A 396-nucleotide genomic window follows, 5' to 3' on the forward strand; every position below is an offset into this window, starting at 1 on the left:
CCGCGGGGCCGCCCCCCGGTCCCGCCACCCCTCCTCAGTACGTACCCCCCGCCGCCCCATCCCTTTACCCGCCCCGCGTCGCACCTTCTCCTGGGCGCGGTTGAGGCGTTTCTGGACGTTTTTGGCGAAGATGCCGGTCTTCATGTCGGCCATGGCTGGCGGCGGGGGTGGGCAGGGGGAGGGAGGGAAAATGGAGGGGAGGGGGTGAGGGGGAAGGAAGGAGAGGGGGGAAACGGGCGAGGCAGAGCCCGGTGGCGAGGCAGGGATGGAGGGATGGATGGATGGAGAGAGGGAGGGTGAGGAGGAGGAAGGCAAAGAGGAGGAGGAGGGCCTTAAAGACAGCGCGGGGAGAGGCGGGGCCTCCGCCGCCCCCGCCGCCTCCGGGGGACGGCGGGG

At 71.5% G+C, this 396-nt stretch overlaps 1 protein-coding gene across 1 annotated transcript in view; it reads right to left on the bottom strand.

Moving 5' to 3' along the window:
- Positions 1-353, bottom strand: part of AMPH (amphiphysin) — a 152,164-nt gene extending 151,811 nt beyond the window's left edge. The window contains exon 1 of the mRNA XM_014946158.1: positions 85-353. Coding sequence (XP_014801644.1) covers positions 85-153 — 69 coding nt within the window. The 5' untranslated portion in view covers positions 154-353. The remainder of the gene's footprint in view (positions 1-84) is intronic.
- Between the last annotated feature and the right edge of the window lie 43 nt (positions 354-396).

This window comes from Calidris pugnax, unplaced genomic scaffold (genome assembly GCF_001431845.1).
Source record: "Calidris pugnax isolate Ruff unplaced genomic scaffold, ASM143184v1 scaffold151, whole genome shotgun sequence".
NCBI classification, from domain to species: Eukaryota; Metazoa; Chordata; class Aves; order Charadriiformes; family Scolopacidae; genus Calidris; species Calidris pugnax.